The 23,028-nt window shown below is 41.4% G+C and overlaps 1 protein-coding gene across 1 annotated transcript; it reads right to left on the reverse strand.

Moving 5' to 3' along the window:
• Window positions 1-6,400: 6,400 nt before the first annotated feature.
• LOC123959222 (nuclear GTPase SLIP-GC-like) lies at window positions 6,401-22,564 on the reverse strand. The gene is made up of 18 exons (XM_046033173.1): window positions 22,498-22,564; window positions 21,865-21,977; window positions 21,088-21,121; window positions 20,373-20,466; window positions 15,550-15,766; window positions 15,198-15,416; window positions 13,913-14,119; window positions 13,613-13,788; window positions 10,057-10,150; window positions 9,876-9,963; window positions 9,631-9,749; window positions 9,230-9,412; window positions 8,953-9,116; window positions 8,648-8,765; window positions 7,215-7,323; window positions 6,976-7,109; window positions 6,560-6,641; window positions 6,401-6,480 (listed from the first exon to the last, which is right to left on the reverse strand). The coding sequence occupies exons 1-18, from the start codon at window positions 22,562-22,564 to the stop codon at window positions 6,401-6,403; spliced, it is 2,298 nt and encodes a 765-aa protein (XP_045889129.1).
• Window positions 22,565-23,028: the final 464 nt, after the last annotated feature.

Here is a 23,028-nt window from a genome sequence, read left to right on the forward strand (position 1 = left end):
ATGCTGACAGACACATAATGTAGTTGCCATGAAAATACTAAAATACACTAAAAAGTGTGTATAATTCATTCATTAGAAGTTTTGTTCAAGGGCTTGAGTACCTTTTTGGGCTTTTTTTCTTTATTTAATGGTGCTGAGTTTACAGTGCTCTGAGACATATAAATGTGTTTCAACATTTGGCTTAAATCAAAGCCAAATGTAAAAAAATAATTCTTGATGTATTTGTTTACTGACAACACTACAACACTGCACTGGTGTACTGCTACATTAATGTAGCTTCCCATAACAGGAGATTCACAGCAGATACTCAGTGTGGAGTTTCTTTCTAGTAAAACTAAATTATTAAGACCATAAAAAATGCATGCCATTTCCCTTATTTCCCACTGCCCATGTCAAGAATAAGGGGCAGACTCTGAATAAAAGAAGGTTTATGGGAACATATTATCTGACCACATGTTAACAAATTGGTACACCACTTGTTCACTGCGATACCACATTGACCTTTTACTTTCAGTTCTACTATACTATACTGTCTGTTCAGTGTTTGATGTTGTTTGCTGACAGCTCATTCGACGAAAAAAAAATAATTTATTATTATATAAATTTAAAATGCCAAAGTGTCATGTTTTCTATGAATAGAATAAATTCTAAAATTATTTCAATTTTGATTGATCTGATTCATGACAAAATGAAAAGTTATTTTCTTGGAAGGTCTTAAGGCCACACACACACACAGTGGAGAGGTATGTAGATTATGCTGCATTTTTTTCTGTATTTTCTGTGGACACTTCTATTTCTTTGCTGACATACTGGACCATGAATGGAAAGCATTGTGACCATCATGAATCCAAGATTACACCTGCTGCCCATGTAAAGCAGAATCCCAAAAGCCTTTTACAACAGCATTTTAAGCTTATTGACTTGTTGTATACATATTGAAATAGAACAGCACTCACAGTAGGCACTTCACACAAATCTGTTTTATAGCCATTTTAAGTGTAATTTAAAAAAGTTAATAGGGTTTATCTGTAGTTCTTTCAGTACAGTAATGGTGACTTTTATCATGATCCAGCTGAACCATGTTGTCATCCAAAATCTTTTTACATACTAGTATTTTTGCATTGTTTTTAACATTAAAAGTGTTTAAACTCTTCACAACATAATATACAGCAATATATGCCATATAGTTTCCAGTTGAGATACAATCAAGATGTATTATATTACCTTGTGAATTTAATAGATCAGAAATAAACTCAGGTAAAGAACTGGAAAGCTGTCATTGTTTCCACAGTCAGGAATGAACTTTGAACATTAGCTAACTGAATAAATATTAAAGTTACAATGTTCTGTTAATTTAGTCTATGTGGCCCTTAAATATATCGTAGTTCCTATGTTGGCTGTTGAAGCAGTGGCGCACAGCAATATGGCTGACATGATCCATCTAGTAAATGTAATGTTGCTGTCACATGAGGCTTTGAGCTCATCTGTCTAGTTAATATTTACAGTCAGAACTTCCTTTAAGGAATATGAGGTGTGAGGTCATCCATTTGCTAAAAACACACTTCACTTATGTGTAGTTTCCTGATCTGATATTACTGATTATTTCTATCTGGGATCTCACTTTTTCTGCTATAGCTATATTTACCTCTCAGAATAAAATCTTGCATTAAAAAGCATTTGATGAGCTTATAAAATGCAAATAATAATGAATTAATATTCATATTAAAGACTAAACCAGTGGTTTACAACATTTTTGTCTTGAGAGACTTTACAAAAAAGGTAGTGTCTATATGACTTTTTAGCAGTTCCATCAAAGACAGACTTTCAGGTTTTGTATAAATAACCATTGCTGGACCAAAGAAGTTAAATGTTCCTGTATTTCAGCTACAACAGCAAAGTGCTACTTACACATTGTTGCATCAGTATTTAGAATCTCATAACAATGTAATCTATATTATATATCACAGGAGTATTTTTACATACTGAAGTATATTTTTGCTTTTACTGTATTTCTACTTGAGCAGGTTTGAAATTCAGGACTTGTAATGGAGTATTTTATTTAAATTGTGGTATTGATGCTTTTACTTAAGTAAAAGCTGTGAGTAGAACTTCCATCACTGGCTTCCCTGAAACGATGGATGAAGTAATGATTACTTTTAGACAACATCTGACTGGACCAGTAAAATAAAGATGTAGCATACGCCTGGACAAAAGGGCTCTGTCTCTGTGTTGACCAGGAGGTGGATATGCTGACATTGGCTACTTGCCAGTTTCCGCACCAAACAACTTTTTCCCCCCTCTTCACCTGTTTGGTAATATTGTGGTTCCACTCAACCCCACCTGCTCTAATTACTTCACTCATTTTGGGAACAGCTGTCTCACCATGAAACCAACCACAGAGACACTAACACACAGCCTGAGTGTGCTGCCAGAGAAGGAAACTTTATTGATGTACCAGATTATTAAGTATCTGTAAGAAAGCTCTGACCTGTGTTCATTACAGTGGCTCTGACTTGGATTTTATTATTACATAAATTTGCAACTGTGCATGTAAGTGTTGTAATCACCAGATCAATAATTCCTGGAGGACCGATCAATAATCTTTACTCGTTCTCTTTTTTAGCAAAGCTGTTGTGTGTTGAAATTATTCCTATCGTAAATATCCTTTGTAGCTTCCTGGTGCACTAGCAGTTTGCTTACCATGGCACTCACCCAAAACAGACAAATTCATGCAAAAATAATGCAAACTGTTTGTCTGGAAGACAGATTTAAATTGTGGTATTGATGCTTTTACTTAAGTAAAAGCTGTGAGTAGAACTTCCATCACTGGCTTCCCTGAAACGATGGATGAAGTAATGATTACTTTTAGACAACATCTGACTGGACCAGTAAAATACGCATACGCCTGGACAAAAGGGCTCTGTCTCTGTGTTGACCAGGAGGTGGATATGCTGACATTGGCTACTTGCCAGTTTCCGCACCAAACAACTTTTTCCCCCCTCTTCACCTGTTTGGTAATATTGTGGTTCCACTCAACCCCACCTGCTCTAATTACTTCACTCATTTTGGGTACAGCTGTCTCACCATGAAACCAACCACAGAGACACTAACACACAGCCTGAGAGTGCTGCCAGAGAAGGAAACTTTTTGATGTACCAGATTATTAAGTATCTGTAAGAAATATCTGACCTGTGTTCATTACAGTGGCTCTGACTTGGATTTTATTATTACATAAATTTGCAACTGTGCATGTAAGTGTTGTAATCACCAGATCAATAATTCCTGGAGGACCGATCAATAATCTTTACTCGTTCTCTTTTTTAGCAAAGCTGTTGTGTGTTGAAATCGTGATCGTGAATCGTGAATATCCTTTGTAGCTTCCTGGTGCACTATAAAACAGCAGTTTGCTTACCATGGCACACACCCAAAACAGACAAATTCATGCAAAAAATAATGCAAACTGTTTGTCTTGAAGAGGAACTAACCCCTGAAGCATTCAAGGACAGTCACGTGGTAAACAGGGTGTTTTACTGCAACATAATGTGTCTGTGTTAGCCTGAAATTATATTGATATATTGATTGATATTGATATTCCTGTTTCTCTTTCTGTCTGTGATCCCACTTTTCATTCAAATTTTTCTGAGATAATTTTAAGCTACATTCAGCACTGGTGTAACACACCAGCAGTAAACTTGAGTGAGAATGTCTCGTTTCATGTTATCAGTGAGTTTACAGTGACTTTGCTGTTTAAAAAGACAGTCCTTGTCATGCCTGTCCCTATTTATGGCTCATCTGTGTGTCCACGTGTTCCATTTTCTTGCATCAGTAAGAGGCTCTTTGTTAACATGAATACATTCCATTAACATTCATCAATGAATCAATAACAATACACCTCAAATGTTGCACACTATCTTGCTGAACAACAGTTCATTGTAAAGTAAATGATTCCATCAAAGGACCACAAAAAAATTGGTCAACTGGTGGAACACAATAACGTCACACACAGAGAGTCCCAGTACGTAAAGAAGAGACAGTTTAGTGAAGGTTTTCCTCTCGATGAAATTGTGCTGCCCGCAGGCGTACATATTACACATTTGCCTGCAGACATTTTTTAAGTTGGAAATGTGTTTGTTTATTGTGTGTTTTATTCCTCAACTGCTCAAACACCTGCCACCTAAAGACAAGTGAATGTTTAAGAAGAAAAAAAACATGCAGAAGACAAGACTAACTTTGCGTACACTATTTCAGAGAGTGCAGTGCACCGACTGATGAGTAGGAAAGAAAAATGAATGCTGATAACAAAATGCAGCATAAACAAAATCCAGATCTGGCCAACATTTACAGTACATCATCTGTGTGAATCCAAGGATAAATAAGTGTGTGTACAAAGCTAGCGAGAACCTAGAGATAAGATGATTTTACACCTACATCAACAATAAAGAAGCCAAACATGTTGCACTTTAACTCAAAAGCAAACTTTATTTAGGTTTATTGGAGCGTTTACATTTATGCATTTAGAATCAGTGTAGATAAAAACAAAACCAACAAAACTATTTTTTAGTGATTAACTGAATGACTTGTTTATTTTCCAGGATGAAGCCACTTATTTATTACCATCATCTAGTTCTCTTTTTAAAAAATTGTAAATCAAGAGCATTTCAACTTTAAAAAACCTAAAGTCTATGCAGGGGCAGACTGGCACAATTATTCAGGCCGAGGATTTGACTCCATCTCATTCCACCCTGTTCAAGCAAACCACCGAATGGCTAATTTTGTGGACTATTTGTTGATGTAACGGGTATAGCCTACTAGGTATAGTCTGCCACTATGTTCATCGACAGACAATTGGGACTGATCATTAAAGTAATCTATGTGAACACTGGGTGCACCCTCAAAAACTTCAGAGAAATAGCTAAGGCTAACTACACTAATCAAATCACTTCCCAGGAAACTCAACAAACGTAACCTTTTGGCCTCAGGTGAAGATACCAACGATGGTCATTCAGTCTTGGCCACCAGTAGTCCTAACGACTGTAACGACTGTCGTTACAGCAACCAGGAACACTAACGAACCAGCAGTATCGATGACCCTGGCAAACGACCCCACTGAGGTTAAATAGCTGAGTTTCTCTGCCAGTCAGTCAGAACTGAAGAAGTCCTTTGGATGAGGGACGAAACGTCTTCCAGTATCTTCAACCAAGTCCAGTTGCCCTTGACTTTAACCTTCGTTGGATACACTAATCAAAGCACATACAAATGTACAAGGCTAGACACAAACAAATAAGCCTAGGCTTATTTTAAACCAGACTTTTAAAGAACAGAATGAGATATATGCCTAAAGAGTTTGCTGAAATGTATACAATCATGTCAAAAGTATCACGTCACACACACGTTCACTGAAGTTGAACATAACACAGGCTACAACAATGAAAGCAGCCTAAGTAGGCCTATGATGCAAAATTCCAAAAAGCACTCCTACAGCCTACAAAACAAACTATTGATTACAATGTTCAGTCACGATGTCCATAAAGTGAACAGCACAAAAATAAACACATCTATCTTTCAATAATTTCTACTAATGTTTTCTACAGGCCTATAGTCCGCTAGAGAGTCAATTCCACAGTGTACTACAGTGTACTGTAATCAAGACAGTCATGAAATCATTTAAATTTCAAAGCACCCATCCCAATCAACCAACACTAAACTCATAAAATAACACAGATGACAAACATGAAAATATATTCAAGATGAAGAAAATAAAAAGTTAATTAATCTCTGGGACATCATAGTGGTCTATAGTCGCTAAAACCCATAATGATGAAATCCAAAACGTCCCTGGTTTAAATCCAGCTAGGAGCCTTTTTTGCATGTCACCCCCGTCTTTCTGTCTTCCCACATTATTTGTTTGACTGTGATCTACAATTAATTAAAGGCAAAAATGTCCAACCAAAAACACAAAAGGAAATCTAAAATCTCTGTGCATGTAATTCACAACAAGCACTCAAAGTACACATGAACACAACACCCAGAACAGAGATAAGAACTTGATAAAATGGTTGAGACCAAATCCAGAGGCCTCATGTCTCTAATCAGTGTGTCTGCAGAGAGCTTCAGTGGATAATCAGGCTTCTGCTGTTTCTCTCCATTGAGCAAATCTGAAACATCCACAAGAGAGATAAGCAGTGAGGTTGTGAACAGTAAAGACAAACAGTAGGGCTGTCAGAGCATCTATCATCTGTTCGGTTCATCAGTTTCACTAAAACATACCTGCACATGTCACGGTGCAGCTGCTGGACTGCGTGGATCAGCACTAGTATAATTAAAGCATTGTTAGCATTTTTCAGAACAGCTCATAATCAGGGCATTATGTAACATTTTGACAAAGTTTTACCAAATTATTTTACATTTGTGTTTGTCCATCTGGGCTTCCTCTCAGTTCATGGTAGTATTTTTTCACCATTTCAAGCTCCGCTGTAACATCTAAAATATCCAACATTAAAAACATATAATTTACAATGAGTGCACTATTAATTTCACGTATTTTGATACGTTCCTTTACCTGGGATTGAGACAGCATCTATCTTGAGTGACAGGTCAATTGATTTCTGCATTGTTTCTTCCAGTGTCTGCAGGATTTCCTCCTAGTTCAGCATCAAAATCTTTATCAATTCTCACTCAGAGTCCTACATTGATTAACTGTTTAAATGTGTGTACAGAGGGCTGTTCAGACTGGACAAAAGGGTTAGCTATAGCTATATCAGCTTTAGTATGTTTCTGTCTTAGATTAAAAACAATAACTGCATGTTTGTGAAAGTGCCACAGTGTTTTTAGTAGCAAAAGTAGCTTTCAGGATAATGCATATCCATATGAATATAAAAAGAAAACAATGACCTAGAATCATGGAGAAAGATAACAATCTGCAGCACAACATGTTTTATATCATCATCGTACCATGTATTATAAAATGAGACAAACCTTCAAGTGTCTCAGTTTGCTCAACATAACATCTTTAGCCTGTTTAAACATGGTGTTCTTTGAATCACAAATGTGTTTCTCAATAGTGTCCCTCATGTTTTTCAGCGTGCCCGGTCCTCTAAATTCTGCTGCTTCTACAATAAAACAGAACATTGTTGTCAACTACATTTTTCTAGTCAATAATGATAAATGTTAACATTTATTATTATTAAATCACATTGTAGATATCTTGATCTTACTTATATAGCATTCTTGCATGGTCTTCTCGATTGTCGTCATCAGACTGCTGTAGATTGTTTTCTTACGTTCCCGGATGATTTTGATGAGTTTTGCTTTAATTTTGTTTTCCTTGCAGAGAGAAAATTAAGTATTTGTTAGACTCAAGAAGGATTATCTTTGCACTGTTTTGTTATTTACAAATACAGTGTAAATTAATATGTTAATAGCTCAAAATACTTTATATATTGTTTTTGCTTAATTGTTCAATGTTTAATCATCATTCCAGTCTTCACTGATAAACTTGATGTTTGATTTGCTTTATGATGGACTAATAGATACATAGTAATAGGATACTATTCTCATAGGAGTCGCTAGACCCTTTTTACTGGGGCACATGCCCCTGTATCCATGTGGTGTGCCCCAGTGAAATTGTCAAGACGCCTTGGTGTCATTTTTGGATGTGTAGGGCTTCAGTCAAGTTAGCAACATCTGCAACATCCGGTCAAGTTAGCAATGATATATATGCAACATCCGGTTACACTTTCAAAATTAAACTACTGGTTGATGTGAAAAGGCACGTTGTAACTATATGAAACGTCGCAAAAAACGGGTCAGTGTTAAAAGCCAGTGTTTACAACGTTGATGAGATGTTGATTAGCTGGGTAATATGGATGCACATCTCTCAGTAGATAAACATCACATAGTCATGTCATAGTATAAATAGTATTTTCCTTTTGAAAAGGTATTAAAGGAAACCTGGGGAGCCAGTTTGAATGAGGTTGAAGCAGCTGATAACATTAATATCTTGCAAGTATTGATATTTATAATTTCCAGGGGCTATGCAGAAGTTTGTCAGTAGAGTAGATACTGGATCATAAGCCAGTACAAGCACAGCTGATCCAAATCCAGTACTAGCACACACCCAGTCCAGACGTTTTTAGAAGGGCACACGGACCCAGGTGAAAAACAGGCAACCTCAACCAGTAAAAGCACAGCCAGAGGTCTACAGGCAGAATCAGATACAAGCAGCTCAGACCCTAATGTAGGATTGAGTTAATGCGGGGAGGTCCATTCAAATCAGCAGGGGTATTTTCTAGAAGAGGTTTCCATTCGGGCTTATAACAGACACAGACTGTTTTAAAGGAGAGGTAGTAGTGAGAGCACTGCAGTGTCAGGTGTGACTGTGCAGCAATGGCAAATTGTTTACATGACTCACAAGCGAGGTATGAGGGCCATAGCAGAATTTTCTTAAGTTGTACCATAGTGTGTGCTTATGCTGTGGTCAAAGCCCTTTCTGACATGACAGTGTCAATATTAATTGGCTAAGCAAGGGAAGCTGGTGAGGCACATACTAACACATTTCATACTCTTCAATCAAAAATAAATTTAAAATTTACATTGGGAATGAGTGGATCTGTGCCCCAGTAGAGCTTTATGTTTAGCAATCTTTTACCTCTGTCCTGAGAAATATCAGTTGCAGTTTGACATCTTTGTGCTTTTGAATCAGCATCTTTGTGTCAAGTGAAAACGTGTTGATGACCCCGTTGAATGGTCCACATTTTCCTTCATTTCTGAAACATGTTAACACGTTGAAATGTTTCATTAAGGTAGCAATGACAAGTGTGTATTTTAATAATGTATTTGTACATCTGTGTTATATTACATCATTTTTAGAACCGTTTTGTATAGAATTTGACAGAAATAATTTGTAAAATGGGCCAACAAAGGGTTTTATGTCCTCATTAAGTAATGTCTTACGGGAAGGTCTTCTTGAATTTCTCATCAATGCTGTCAGTGAGGCTTGAAGCTAACTTCACATTGAGGTCTATTGGTTTGCTTTTTTTTTTTTTTGGTAGATAAATGCCGTTGTTCACAACTAAACACTTCAAAGTCATGTGAAAACCACCACCTTTTACCCCTCTCTGAAACAAAACAAAGCAACAAAGTAACAGAAAAAATGTAAAGACAGTAAGCATATTCATATGAAGTGGAAAATCAGTTGTTTTGATGTAGTTATAATTTATATAATACGTACAGGATATAAGACGGAATGCAAGATTTGGTCACATGAACTTTTAGATCTTTCAACCCCCTCACTCAGGCATTTTTCAAAAGCCTTATGAGCCTCGTCCATGGCTTCTCTGACTTTATCAAGTTCATGTCTCAAATTTTTTTCAAGGTCCATGCATGCATTTGTTTTTCTGTTTATGCAGCCTCTCTGTAGCAACAAAAATTCAGGAAATCAACTACCTTGATGGATAAAATTCACACTTGCACAAATCACACACAGATCAATTCACTTGACATGGTTTCACTGAATTTAAGTGTAGTTCGCTTCAGTTTACTTATTTAGTATGAATATTATTATTCTGTCAACATTAATGATAATTATGACGCCTATCAGTGAAGTTTTATTACTACTGTAGTTTGTACCACTTCTCTAGATTTGGCGCCTTGCATCAGAGAGAGAATCCCATAAGCTCCAGTCACATAGTTTAATGTCTCTGAGTGACAGTCATTGAGATTTTGTAGGATCTCCTGAAGTTTGGGGATTTCTGTAAGAAATTCAGTTTGCATATTACATATTTACATTACATACTTATATTTAAATAGCATAATCCAATTATTCATTCTTGTATGAATTACAATGGTTAAAGTAAACTTATGGAGACTTCACCTACCAGTTTCATCTGGGTTTAGATGTTTTTTCTTTAGGAACTCTTTGGAGCTCACTGTGAACACTTTGAAACAGTCATCACTGAAATGTTTCTGAAAAAAAAAATGTTTTGAATGATTATAAGACAGGATTGTAGTTGTAAACAATCTTTATGTTAGACTTTGTGTCAAATCAATAAAACTCACCTTAACCTTGTTTAGTTTGCTGAATTCTCTGCTCACTTCTTTTTTGGCTTGCATGTTTTTTTTAAATATGAGAGCACGAACACCAGCGGCTGAACTATAAGAAAATATTTGCATTAAGTGGCACTTCATACAATATTTGGAGCACTGGAACCTAGAATTATAACATTATTTGTTATTTTGCCACATACATTCTTCTTCTCTTTCTCAGAATAAAAATCTAAAATATAGCTTTAAGTGGCAATGATCGGTATCCATGCAAGTTACGAAAAATGCAACATTTTCAGAGGAGAAGTAGATGACTGAGGTTAGGAGCTAAAAGTGCTGAAGAATTTGGACTTTGAGATAATTGCGGAAATGCAAACTTGGTTCAGAAATACATACAACTAAATATTGGAGTCAACCAAAACATTGCAAAATTTATCCTCATCCATAATATCCTCTGCACTCATATTCTGGGAAACCATTTTCACTGTTTGAAATTTCGCTTCTTTGTAATACAACCAAAGAGACAGAAGCTAGAAACTCAACCTGAAGTAGTAGCTGAATTAATAGTCACGTCAAATAATGGTGCTGGATGCAGAAAGAACTTCTTGGTTCAATGGACTGCATTTACCATCAACACTGATTGGAATAAAATGTGCAGAAATTTTCCTTTTAAACAGATGTACAGTACAGTAGGCTATCTGCCCTCTGGACAACATGAAAACGGAGTGTCTGGACTGATATGTATCTGTAGAAATCTGATTGGAATCACATTTCAAACACCTCCGAATGTAGCTTGGACTGTCCAGACTTTCTCTTTTTCTTTTTCTTTTAATTTTTTTTTAAACCTGTCCTGCCCAGCGGCCTGGTATAGAGTATGATGAGCTGGATACCATATTGTGCCAGGCAGATTTTACTTTAACAAGAGAGTATTAATATACTCCTTTGTCTGTTGTATTATTTATTTAATTATGTATTGATTTGTCACCTGGCCGGACAGGGGGGCAGACATGGGGATGGGGGGGAACAAACAGACAGCACAGAGAAAGGACAACACCTATAAGAGAAGGGGGATGGAAGGTAGGGACAATAGGGAATAGCAGAGGAAAACACCAATTGCAGAAAGCAACGAAACCTGCAATAGAACAGAGAGGGGGGCTTGGGGAAGAGAAAAACAACAACAAACAAACAAACAATTAAAATAATAAGAATAGTAAAAGACAACCAGCTGAACAGCAGCAATAAACAGCTGACATAGTAAGACAGGCCAACAAAGCAAACCAGGGACGCAAACTGGTCCATTCAAGCCAACGAGAAAATGCCTCCCCTGGACACCAATGCACAAACTAAACGTCCAGCAGCCATCCAGAAACCTTGCACAGGGAAAAAGCACAATGCATCAAGATGCATCGACAATCGCCCTACAATCCCACCGCAGCCCTGAGCGCCCAGAGACCCCCACCCCCAGAAGCCAGGGCACCCCGCGACCCCCCAAAGCGCAAAGGACCCCAGACCGCATGTCTCCGGGGAAGCTGTACCCCACCCTGAGGAAGAACAGCAGAGAGCCGTGCTAGGAAGCTCCCCGCTGCCAGGGAGCGATAACGCAGGAGAACCAGGCCAACAGTCCCCCAGCCCAGCCAGAGGCATCCCTCCCCAGAGTGCAGGCAGAGCCAGCAGCCCCCGAGGCCGATCTCATCCCCGGACGGGGGCCCAGTGGAGTGGGGGGGATGACTCCTTCAACCCCTCTGCCTGCCTCTGTATTGTTTTGTGTTGGATGCATGTCATGGATTGTGAAGTGTTGTATGGTGGAGTAAAGATAAGATGTGTGTTAAAATTGGAGGGTAGTTGTGACACAGGCACCCCACAACTGTCAGGTAGTGGAGCCTCCCATCGTGCCCCTCCCACCCCCCAAGCCCTCTGTGTAATGTGTAATTAAAATTGAGGGGCAGCCAGTGGGGGAGGAAGAAGGGTGAGGCCGCAATAAAGCAGCCCCACCCACCAAACGCGCTGCAGCCTGCCCACCCCTCAGAGTCCTAAGGGTGTATGTAGTGAGACATGACCAAAGAGGGGAAGGTGAAGGGAGGCTAGAATGGTCCTCCTCACTGGGACCAGATTCCTGACTGGCCCCATCATTCAGTCCCGTCCCCCACCCCCCTAAGCAGGAGGACACCAGGTCCCTCCAGCCCAGGGCTTATAGCAAGAGCCCCACTAGCACCGGCAGCACCCCAGAGTCAGCGACAACCCCGCCCAGCCCCAGGATGGGTCCAGCCCCCCCAGCGTGCAGACCTGCCCCACACCCAGAGGCTCCAAAGCCCCGAGCCCCAGACCCCCACACACCCCCGAGGCAGGTCAGCGCAGCCCCAACCCAAAGTCCAACAATCCCCTCGCCGGGGCCACTCTGGCAGCCCCACTGCCACCCCCCCATCTCACCATTCCCACACAATCAGGAGCACTCCGAGCACGACCAGGTTACCCGAGCTGGCACAACCCCCCCGCCCCCACAAGGGAGCTGGTTCAGAGCGGCAAGGACCCCGCCCAAGGACAGAACGGCCCAACGGCCCAGACCCGAAGGTCCGCCCACACCCAGGAGGCAATGCCACTCAGACCAGGCCAGAAGACCCCCACCCTTGCGCCCCTCCCTTCCTAGCAGCGAAGCATCCCACACACACACACCCACTGTCCCCAAAGAAAAGAGACCCAATCACCCCGCGACAGCAGCAACAGCATCAGCAGATGCACCCAGCCCCTAGGACCCACCTAGGGGCTGACGCAAAACAACCAACGACACACCCCAAAGCACAATCCCTCCCGACACAGGATCCCCGTACACGAAGCATCCAGTCCAGGCACCAAAATCCAGAGGAGACACCCCCCAACCAGCTCAAAAAGGACCAGCGCGCAACCCCAACCCACCCGGTCAACCCCCTTCTTCCTGGTCCCCCACCCCTCCAACAACCAGTCGCCAGACCCCTCAGAGAACCGAAATATAATTATCAGAATGCACAGCATGCACACAGGACAGAGCCGCACACCAGCCCAGTCCAGGCCCGCACCTGATGCCCCCAACCCCCGACAAGCACACAAACCAATCACGACTTACAGGTGAGCCAACCAACACCACCCCGCTACCAATCTAACTAACGCTACACAACAGCCAAGTAATGCACTGCACATGAGAGATGCCAGCCGGCGCAAACCACCCCTATCCTCTCGGCAGCTAGGGAGACCAGAGACCCCCACCCACGGCTACACCGTGACCCAAACTGCACGTTCACCACCGGACAGAAACCCACCACAAGCATCCCCCCCCTGCCAACCCCCACCGCCATGCCCGCCGCCCAGACTGTCCAGACTTTGTCCTGATTGAGAAGAGCCATCTTCATCTGTGCTGGGTTAATAACAGGAATTTTAGGACTACATGGGGCAATGCTAGGGGGGACAAGGCTCCAAATGTGTGCAGGAGTAGTAATGGGAACATTACGATATGTGTATTTGCTTGTGTTTACTTATGTTGCGCTCTTGGCACACACGTATCGGTGTCTAATTTGGATATACTGTATCTTAAATCACTTACGGATCATCCGAATCTTCAATAAGATCAGATTTGGTGCAGATAAAGTGAATTTCTTGACACTGGCCACCATTTCCCATGAGGCTACTGGCACTTTTCAGGATCTCCCAGGGTTCTTTCTCTGCCGCAGCTCGATTTATGTCAGTCACAATCCACACAATAGAACAACTCCCAACAATCTGGAGGGGCATAATATCACGTCAATTATGAATAAGTAATTATCAGAGCTTTGTAATAACACAATGTTACAGTGTCTGGATGACACAGTAGTACACAATAATCAACAGTGCTGCAAAAAATTACCCCCTTCCACATTTTATCTCTGCTCTTGTTACGGTCCCCATTTCCAGGAAGATCCACAAGTGTGACATGCTGGAGAGAATCATTCCCGGGCACCCTGACAGTCACACACTTCACTAGTGGCCAGTACCACCTCTTTACTTTTTTCCGTTCTTCGTCTTTTGAGTCACTTCTTGTGAATTTGACAAATTTTGCGGACAGTTCTTTAGCCTGAAATAAACAATACAAAATGAATAAAAATAACACTTTAACTGACTGTTACTGACTTTATTTCTCTTTTTGCAATAAAGATCTAAGGAGGAAAAAAACATTCTGACACCACATGAATGCACCGCTCCCCCCTCCCTTTCCACGCACGCAAGAGGTGCCGACACGCTCTGTCTGCTCTTGTGCTAAATAATTCATGTGGTCCTCCATTTGTCCAAATTTCTCTTCTTTTCTTACTTCTAATAAACCAGACTACTACTACTAATACTAGTAACGTTACTTGTTATATAACGTTATAACGCTATATCATCGTAGTTAAGTTCTGGTGAAATTGAAAATGAAAAAAAATATAAATGCACAATGATGGATTATTATTAATTATGATTATTATTATGACTGAAGCCATGATTTGTTCTGTAATAATCAAAATGTTGCAGAAAAAATAAAACCAGAAACAGAAATCCTATCAGTAAGTGTCTTACATTTTTAAAGACAAGAGTGAAGGCGTGCAATATAACATGTGCATATCTTTTGTTATGGGGACTGTCTTTATTTAGCAAGAGACAATGCTGGCACTTCAAATCCATTCATTTGTACAGTGCACTGATAAGTGAGTCAGTGGGACCACAGCTAAAGACTATAGAGAAATGTAGATTTGACTGTTGTCAAACTAGTGTAAGTGTTGAAATAGTTACTTTAGGAAAAGGGACAGTAAATAGACATAGAAAGGAGAAATTATTAATCCATGTGGTACTCCACAAGCAGAATTGCTCGGAAAAAATATTGCCAATTAAAATGAAATTATTAGGCTACTGTCCAACATTTGGAGGGTCTGAACTAGTTCAAGGCAATTCTGGAGACCTTGGCGTCGTTGTTAATGCCAATGTACAGCTTAGGACCTTAATGAGAGCTGTTTGGGCGCAATGAAACCCCGATTGAAATTTTGAAAGTTACATGAATTAATGTAGTTACTGGTAGACAATGTTCTGACTTATTTTCCTATTGATCAGGGGTTGTAGTTATTGAGGACTGATGGATTAAGTCCACTCTTTGTTGAAGAAGACTGTTTTCTCTTACTTACCGATTCACATGTCAAAATCTTCCTTTTGGAAAGAAGAAATTCTGGAATTTCTCTGAAATATTTGTCATCCATGAGGTTTTCAGGAGATTTGTCTTTCCATTCTTCTCCATACACTGCTGACAGCTTTTCATCGTCATGATAATCATCGTCATCTTCCTTGTCTTTATCTGCATTATCCCGAAGGAAATTTAACAGGGACCACAACTCATCTTTCCACTCCTACAAAATAAAATAATTACATTGAACTAAGTTTAATTAAATGACATGTAATGTAAATAGCAATTATATTTTCAGCTACATCATAACTTTTCAAATAGCTTCAAATAAGCACAACATATTCAACTCATTTTACCTCTTTTGTAATGAACTCAATTTCTGCCTCATACTTTGAGTTCAGCATGTTAGCCTCCACTTTAATCATGACTGTGGTACATGCACTGACACTTCCAGAGGGTAAGAGATTCTTCTCTCCGATGACAGCGTTTATCAAAGAGCTCTTTCCAGCCCCAGTTTTACCAAAGACACCAACCAGCTCCCTCTTCTCTGTCTCCAAATCACAAATTTTATACCTGTAGAAGAAGAATTTAAAAATGGGTTCACTGATTAATTTGGAAAATATATAAAGACTGAAATAAAAATGTTTCTGCTTTTTTCTGCTGCCCACATCTGGCCAAAATATACTGAACAAAATTATAAATACAACACTTTTGTTTTTGTCCCCATTCATCATGAGCTGAACTCAAAGATCAAAGACTTGTTCTATGTACACGAAAGGCCTATTTCTCTCTCTCTGTCAAAATCTGTGTTAGTGAGCACTTCTCCTTTGCCGAGTCAATCCATCCACCTCATAGGTGTGGCATATCAAGATGCTGATCAGACAGCATGGGGATTGCACAGGTGTGCCTTAGGCTGGCCACAATAAAAGGCCAGGGAACACAATGCATTTGACATCTACTCACAAGATCTGTGATGTTCTTGTAGAGGATTAAATTGGTGCCATTTATAGTGAACAAATGTGGGTACTTTGTATAAAAAAGTTTAAGAACTCTAGCTAAAAAAAAATCAGGGGTTATAGTTGCTGAAGCAAAAAGTGTCACAACCATACCGTCTGATCCTGTTCATGTTGGTATTGGTCTGGAGCACGTTTCAGCAGACTTTAGAGGACCGTGCACGCTTGTTACTGAGTTATACTGTCAAACAGGGAAAACCTACTTGGTAATATAACGTAGTCTGATAAATATGAAATATGTTAAATACCAGCCATAATACATTTAACAGCACAGTAATAAAACATAAGTAGTATTTTAAATGACATATGATTCCTGTGATTGGTTCAAATGGTGCTCAAAGAAATTAACTGCTCACTTGACAGTAGTCCGAGACCACTTCTTCGAGAGCAGTTGTTTGGTCCACACCAGAGTTCAAGTTCAGCAAACACGCTAACCCACACAAACCACACCAAGGGGGTAAACGCTCAAGCGTTTGGTTCAGCCGGACTACACAAGACCAGTGTGTACCTGCCAGGGGCTGACTGGGACAAAAATTCAGCCGTAGCACTGTAGCCACGCCAGCCCACCTTACTACGTATCCCCACGAACACACATTCACTACTTAGGCTACATTTGTTTAGAGATGGTGAAATAATATAAGCAGTAGCTGGCAGTAACCTCAATGAGCTTTTCTGCAGCCCGAGCGCCACCCCCACGTCGATCCTCGCCATTCTTTCCTGATTTACACAATGATGTTGTGTAAATCATGGAACAGACCAAGAGAAAAAAAAAAGAGCTGCTCTGCACGGCTGACTGCGTCCCCTCTGCTGGACTACAGCAGCGTGACAGAAACTAAGCAGCACGGCTTTGGAATGATGCCTCAGGTGGAAGAAGCGCTCGCGAGCTATCTTTCTCCCACCCTTGATTCATTCTTTCAGATGCCGGCCACCAAGCCGTGTCGGACGACATCCGCTTTGGTGGGCAAGGCCTACATGGCAGCGGGTCGAGCTGGTGCAAGCCTGCACACTATGGCCACCTTGCAGGCATACCAGGCCGATCTTCTCAAAAACTGTGACCTAGGGGGAGATCCCTCTGAGGAGGACCTGACTGAGCTCCGTAGAGCTACGGACTTAACACTCCGCTCCATGGCAGCATTAGTGGCTACGGAGTGCCATCTGTGGCTCAACCTCTCGGGCATCCAGGGGAAGGAGAAAGCTTTTCTCCTGGATGTGCCCCTCTCTCCTACTGGCCTGTTTGGTGAGGCAGTGGATGCTATCGTCAGCAGGTTTCAGCACGCCAAAATGCAGGGAGAGGCGTTTGAGCAATATCTCCCCCGCCGGTCTGGGTCCAGGATGGCGACGGCTGAAGAGAGACGAGCTCAGCCCTCGGCTAGCTCCTACTGCCGGAGCCGGATATTGTTTTCCCGCCGTCTTGGCTCTGGGGACACACTAGCCGCCAGCGAGCTCTCACCAGTCTGCCCGCCTCGAGGGGTTGCAGCTGGAAAACGATCGGGCTCACACACCGTGGGTCGCCGGCGAGTTTTCCCTGGCGGTCCTCCACTTCAGGGTGCCACCGGGGACCTGCGCATAACACCGGTCACCAGCCCCTTTGGGCCCCACTGAGGAGATTCAGGTTCAGGATGCTCACCATCCCCCAAATCAGTTCCGAGGATTGGTTTGTCACGATAGATCTGCAAAGACGCTTATTTCCAGTCTCCATCCGTCCCTCTCACAGGAAGTTCCTGAGGTTTACCTTCAAGGGCCGAGCCATCACTGTAAAACACTTTCAGAGGGTGTTGGGTCTCGTGGCAGCAGCGTTCAGTATAATACTTTCTGGACTACTGCACATGAGAGCTCTGCAGTGGTGGCTAAAATCCAAGGGATTCTCCCAGAGGGGAAATCCGCCTGGTCTGATACGGGTGAGAAGCAGGTGCCTTCGTTCCCTGTCTGTATGGAGGAAATCTTGGTTCCTGTCCCAAGGTCCCGTGTTGGGAGCGATCTGTCGCCGAACAATTAATTCGACAGACGCCGCACTGACGGGATGGGGCGCGGTCATGGACAGCCGCTTTGCGAGAGGCTCCTGGCAGGAGCATCATTTCTCCTGGCACATAAATTGCCTAGAAATGTTGGCGGTATTCAGAGCTCTGAGGAGTTTTCTGCCCGCTCTCCATGGTCGCCACGTCCTTGTCAGAACCGACAATACGGCAGTGGTGGCCTATTTGAATCACCAGGGGGGTCTGCGCTCGTGCCCGTTATACAAACTGGCACATCAGATCCTCCTGTGGTCCCAGCAGAGACTGCTGTCCCTCAGAGCAATGTATGTCCCTGGGACTCAGAATCAGGGAGCAGACCTGCTGCCGAGACAGGGGCTGAAACTCGGGGAATGGATAATAACTCAAGCCCGAGGTGGTGGAGTTATTATGCGAAAAGTTCGGCCCATAGACGTGGACTTGTTTGCGTCTCGAGAGACTATGCACTGTCCCCTGTGGTTCTCCCCCTCGCCCCAGCCCCGATAGGGCAGGGTGTCATGGTGCAGACATGGCGAGGCTGCGGCGGAGGACCGGGCCTTTCACCCGCGCCCCGTCCTGTGGCAGCTATGGGTCTGGCCCCTAAGGGGGCGCAGTTCCTAGAGGCGGGCCTGACGACAGGAGCTGTTGAGACGCTGCTCAGCTCCAGAGCCCCGTCCACGAGAAGGATGTACGGCCTGAAGTGGAATGTGTTAAAATGCCACCTGGTGTAGAGAATGGGCGGTGGACCCAGTTACCTGCTCGGTAATTATGATACTGGAGTTCTCCAGCACCATTTCTCCGCGGGCCTATCCCCGTCCACGCTGAAAGTATATATAGCTACCATTGCAGCATTTCACGCCCCTCTGAGTGATGGGCCCTTGGGGAAGCTTCCACTGGTTGTGCACTTCCTCCGTGGAGCCCGAAGGATGAGACCCGTGACTCATTCCAGGGTTCCCACCTGGGACCTGGCAGTGGTTCTCGAAGCACTGGCTGAGGCCCCCTTCGAACCCCTGGAGTCGGCTGAGGCCAAGCACCTGACCCTTAAGATGGCCTTCACCTCGCTATCACCTCTCTGAGGAGTGTGGGGGATCTTCAGGCACTTTTGTTTTCTCCCCGATGCCTGGAGTTTACCCCGGGGAGGGTCAGGGCCACCCCTTACACTTTCATCCAGTTTTACAGTCTGGACCTTCCTTCTGCACCCGGCACCCCTGCGCTCTCCTCCTAGTTGTGCCGTCAGGTTCTGCACGCTGGGGGCAGCCGGGGTTTCGGCACGGCCTAAGTGGGTATCACGTTCCCATAGTGTCGTCACCGACGCAGTCCGAGTTCCCTTGAAGGGGAACGTCTCGGGTTACGTATGTAACCCTTGTTCCCCGAGAAGGGGAACGAGACACTGCGTCGGTGTGCTTATATACGCCTCCGGTTACACCGTCACACGCTACCGTTCTAGCAACACCAATAGGATTGGAGTAGTTTCATTCATAGCTCAGCCCTGCCACGCCCAGAGGCGTTCCCATAGTGTCGTCACCGACGCAGTGTCTCGTTCCCCTTCTGGGGGAACAAGGGTTACATACGTAACCCGAGACGTTTTATGAAGTAGCCGAAATGACACAGCGCTTGCGATTTTCACCCGCGATACCGTTTTCACCCGCGGGTGCGCGGAGGAGGCTTGTTAATGAGGAAGCCAATCGAAAACGACACCAACATTGTACCCAGTTGCACCTGCACCAATGTGTTCACTGTTGCTTTACCTGGTCCATGCTTGTGAAATATCCACCTTCTGAGTCTTATAACGTAATGGATGATCATTTCTCTGTGTTTCTCTGCAAAAGGCTTGGGTCGCCAAATGTTTTGGTAAAGTTGATGTGTGGGAAACACTGATATTAATATCAATCTGACCGGCCCACCCCAAAACAAATAGTCCGGCCCCTCTGGCATATGCCAGAATTGCCAAGTGGCCAATCCGCCCCTGGAATCTGCCCTTAGGCTTACTAAAATCCACCAACTGTGCACAGTTTTCTGGGTCCTTGCTAACAGTATATAATCAAGAAATTATATTCACATATCATTACAACTTTTCATACTTATGCAGGTAATTTAGCAAACATGATAGCTATGCAACAACAACGAAAGGACCATACAACAAACAATATGGAAGAATATGCAAAATTTTAAATTTACCTTAGGAAGTTGTTGAGCTTTGTGTTGCCTTGGTTAGGTATTTTCTTATCGACAAAGTTCATGATGTTTTTCACATCAGACAGTATGATTTTTTCTGTCAAAGTAAAAAAAATAACTATACAGCAGGAACCATGAACATGTGTATATCCTTTAAACAGCAATGCACAATGAGTCACTTCCTCTAACCAATCAATTGATGATTCCTCAGACTGATAAGGCTTATACTATGACCACTTAGCAAAGCATAAAAAGGTTGTCTTGATTTAAAACATCATCCATTTAAAACAGTTAAGATATTACCATAAGCTGTGTATTATAGAATATACATTAATACTTAACATGCATGCTGTTGACAGTTCGAGGTGTTCTGATAAGATTTCAACTCTGGCTAATAAATTAGAAAATATTTGCTGTGGCCAAGCTATAGAAACAGACATTTGCGATACAAGGACAATGCCATTACATAAAAGTTTTGTAATTATTTAGTAAGTAAGTAATATAAATACCTGAGTATGATCCATGTTTTGTCCCACATCGTCGTTTGCTAGGTGGTGATTGCCCTTTGCTGGACTCGCCCTGAGGATCTAACTTTCTCTTACCTTATTGGATTTTGTTTTGAAATATAAAGAAGCCAAACAGAAATGTTTGTTGTATATTACTCTCAAAATATTATGTGGTCTCAGTATAGTTGCTTATTTATTGCTGTGTATCTCACCTTTATCACTTGTGTCACTGGTTGATGGCAGAACCTGGGGATGAACATGAACATTTGACTCTTAAAACCGTATTTGATTATAAAATTTTATTTACACAGGCTTTGTCCAATAACAGGGTTCGATAGGCTTGAAGACAAATCTTTACAATTCACTCAACGATATTTGCCTTTATCTTCTTATCCGCTTTGGGATGAGCCTGCCAAAACCCTGGGTTAGATGTGGAGTCCAGAAAAGTGATCACATTCAGCATACCCTTTTTCCTCAGTCAACAACACAGTGATTCAATGAGACAATTCTTCAATCAAAGATGATTTTGTCTCAGGACACTTTAGTGCATCAAATACATAATAATGAAGAATGAAGTTTACTGATTACATGCCTATAACATTCAGTGTGAATGCTCCTGTTTGCACTGTAGATAAAAGTAATACTCTCAGTGCAAGGCTGTGTGAGCAAACATTAAAAATAAAATCTGTATGATTGTAATAAATGCCTTAGATGACACCTAATTGTGTGAAACTGTTTTTAACTTACTTGAGCAGAAGAATCAACTGTTGCCTGATTTGCTGTGTTTTGTTCTTTCTAGTGAAAAAAGAAAATAGTTGCAAATCCATTACAGTTTAATAATTAATTAATTAAAATCAAAAATTATCTGGAGGCATTATCAAAATGTTTTGATTCTCCTATAAATGATAAATGCATGTGCATGCACAAATGAGATTTATGAGACCAATAACAGAATTTGTGTAAATATCTTCACAGTAAAGAACAATTACCTTTAACGACTTGAGCTTCATCTTGAATGTTGACCTTGGTCCCACTTTTGGGATCAAGTTAATGATGTCATGCTCATCAAGACAGTAAATATTTCTCTTGTCAATGCACTGATCTGTAATTAATAAATATTCAGCTGAATGATAATTTCAAATTGCTTTTTGGACATGCCTGCTTGATTTATCTTGAACAATGCCTGACACCATTCGTAAGTCTGAACCTTTGTGTGTTATTGTTTAATAAACTCAGAACTCATATTTTTCCTTCATCTGCATTGTCTTGAAAACATTTTAGTCTTTATTTCAGTACTGCTTGTGCAAAGATCCTCATCTCAATAACCCAAAAGATGGTAATAAACAGCAGATACTCTTCCTAATTAATCGTTAATAGTGCTTTTCTAATTGTGTGAAAATGTACAAAGGTCTTTGCCATAAGTGCTTGTGTATACTCTGAACAGACAGTGATCTCTGCCATTTTGTCAATGTTTGTCAAGGATATGTCAGTATTGTACTGCAAAAGAATGCTGCAGCATTTCTGATGTCTGTATTAGCTGACGCTTAGATGTTTCAGTATTGGTAGGTCATTCCAATATTATATAATACCTGTGCCCACAAAGAAGCATGGTAATACTTTACCTTCAAATGTTTTGATCCACATGCTGAGACCCCATTCAGTTAATTTGTTACGAACAAAATCATCCATGACCAAGAACAGCAACTAGAAGGTGATCAAATAATATTTTAATCAATTATCACTGCTTTACATTTAAGTCGGTATTTGGAGCTATTTAGCAGCCATATCTGGTTTTCCTGTAAACACACATCTAACCGTTTACTCCTCTTTTGCTCTTATTCTAAGCCACACCCTCCTGCCTAATGGCACAACAGATTTACAGCAGATTAAATTAAAAAAAGATTTGTTTAGTTTAGCAGATTTTATTAACTTGTATTTTTAGAAAATTAGTCCTCAAGGATAAGATTAAGTAAAGGCCAGTTTTAGTTATTGTCACTATAATAATGTGGTTCATAAGTAGAGAGGGCATTGAAAAGGCATTTCATAAAAATGCTGTTTTCCATTTCCATGTAGTTAATCAAAGTTGAATAATGTAATGTTGAAAAAAGCAGCAGCATATTAAATTATATCTTCCTTTTACTCTCCACTACCAC

The sequence above is a fragment of the Micropterus dolomieu genome, linkage group LG02, assembly GCF_021292245.1.
Source record: "Micropterus dolomieu isolate WLL.071019.BEF.003 ecotype Adirondacks linkage group LG02, ASM2129224v1, whole genome shotgun sequence".
Lineage (NCBI taxonomy): Eukaryota > Metazoa > Chordata > Actinopteri > Centrarchiformes > Centrarchidae > Micropterus > Micropterus dolomieu.